The 2,044-nt window shown below is 36.3% G+C and overlaps 1 protein-coding gene across 3 annotated transcripts in view; it reads right to left on the bottom strand.

The window, feature by feature from the left end:
• Positions 1,013-2,044, bottom strand: part of LOC107610135 (probable alkaline/neutral invertase B) — a 3,271-nt gene continuing 2,239 nt past the window's right edge. For all 3 annotated transcript variants that reach the window (XM_021105960.1, XM_016312216.2, XM_021105959.1), the window contains 2 exons: positions 1,603-2,044; positions 1,013-1,532 (listed from right to left, as the gene is read on the bottom strand). The exon at positions 1,603-2,044 is cut by the window's right edge and continues 84 nt beyond it. In XM_021105960.1, coding sequence (XP_020961619.1) covers positions 1,237-1,532; positions 1,603-2,044 — 738 coding nt within the window. In that variant the 3' untranslated portion in view covers positions 1,013-1,236. The remainder of the gene's footprint in view (positions 1,533-1,602) is intronic.

The following is a 2,044-nucleotide window of genomic DNA, read 5'->3' as shown; positions in this document are numbered from 1 at the left end:
TTATGTGCTTCTTCTTCTTCTTTGTTTGATTTTTTTTTCTTGTTAGAAGAGTAAAACAAGAAAAAACTTGAGAAGATAAAACACAAAAAAGATGAATTAAAAAAAAGAAGATGATGGTGATGATGATGATGAAAAAGAAGAAGAAGAAGCAGCAGAAAATGAGGAGGAGGGAGAAGAAGAGTTTTGAATTATGCAGAACTTATCAGCAGACATACACCGAAAATTCTTGAACAATACATTCAAATATCTTCGAGTTACACCCAAATATCTTCGTGTTACCCCCAAATTTGCTGTAAATACAGAAAAATATTTTCTTTAATACAGAACTTTTACATTATATTTAATACAAACCATTAACGATGAAACATTATTCACCTACAGAATCATAAATTACTAACCAAAAAATTAACTAGAATCGAACCACACCTCAGCCACTTGATTGGATTCAAAACAATAATCAATTTCGTTCTAGTTCAATTGACAATCTGAACTTGAAATATTTATTATCTTCAACAACGAGATAACTAATGATGGAGAAAAATGAGGAAAAGGAAGGAGGAGAAGAAATTCCAATGAAAAAAGGAGGAATAACGAAAGGGAAAAATAACGAAGAAGAAGAAGAAGAAGAAGAAGAAGAAGAAGAAGAAGAAGAAGAAGAAGAAGAAGACCACGCATCAAGAAGAAGAAGAAGAAGAAGAAGACCGTGCAATAACGGCACGAAGAAGAATGTGCGCGCGTGAATATAAATGACTTGTATAGACTTGTATAAAAAAATGACTTGTTCATGGAAAATAATTGTATTAGTAAATAATCATTTTATTTAAAAAAATCCCTACAGTATTCCAATCATAATATATGAATATACTATAGAAGTACATAACACATTCTGACCTATTCAAAATATTAATGTTTTCAGTATTGACAAAATCACAACGTATTTAATACTTCCCCCTCATCTCGAAAGTGCTAAGATTATTAGGAGGCAGAGATTCGTAGATCATAGATTGAGGAATGAATGAATGAATATCTACGTAAGTTTATCACATATTAAATGGGATAATGGTAAATATGAAGAAGTTACATTCCATGTTCATCAGCTACTCTCAATTTAACTTGTAACTAACTGACTATTGCGTCTAACTACATATACGGTAAACAAGGATTACTGAGCATCATGTCGGTCTTAGTCTCTATCATAAGGTGGACAAAAATGATCAATCAAAGACAAGAAAGAGTTCACAAGTTCCAAGAGTTTGATCTCTTGAGCAAAGGCTTTAGATGTTTGTCTTCTTCCAATGCAACGATACCCAAATGGGATGGGTCATCCAGCATCATCCTAGCCACCAAGTAGCCAGCAATGGACCATGTTTGAAATTTGCGAGCTTGCTTCCCAATGTATCTACCTTGTGTCCCATCATAATATTCCGGCCAATTGTCCTTCAGCAATCTGGTCTCAGCAATCTCAAGCGCGTGTCTTGCGATTTGAGGTCGCCCTGTTTTGATGGAGGCTGCGGCGAGAAGCCACAAAAGAACTGCAAAATGTGGATCACATATCTTAGAATTTAATATAGTTTGATAAGCATCTTGAAAGTATATATGTACCTGGCCAAGATCCACCATTGTGGTAACTCCATCTAGTATTCTTTGGGTCGCATCCTGTTATGATCCTCCATTCATGGCTTTCAATGGCTGGATAACAAACTTTGACAGGCATCTCCCCAACCAATTCCTGCCACCGTGATTCAATGAGTTCCATGATCGCAACGGATTGCTCCGGAGTTGCCAAGCAGGACAATATGGCAATGCAGTTTCCAAGGCAGAACCATCGGAAATCCATCCTAGCTGGACTCACATTGCCAATGAAGTATCCACCATGATGAGGCATGAAGTCAAAAACCCAATCTGGTAGAGAATCAGGAATCACATTGAACTTATTCACTGCGGTATGCGAGTACTCTTCTGTTTTGAAGCGATAGACATCATTAAGTTGCTTCAAATCCAACCAAAAGTAGCTTCTAAGATGATAGCTTAAGGCATGCAAGCG

The sequence above is a fragment of the Arachis ipaensis genome, chromosome B07 (genome assembly GCF_000816755.2).
Source record: "Arachis ipaensis cultivar K30076 chromosome B07, Araip1.1, whole genome shotgun sequence".
NCBI lineage: Eukaryota > Viridiplantae > Streptophyta > Magnoliopsida > Fabales > Fabaceae > Arachis > Arachis ipaensis.
Note: the sequence above shows the minus strand (reverse complement) of the source record. Positions and strands in the feature narration are given on the sequence as shown.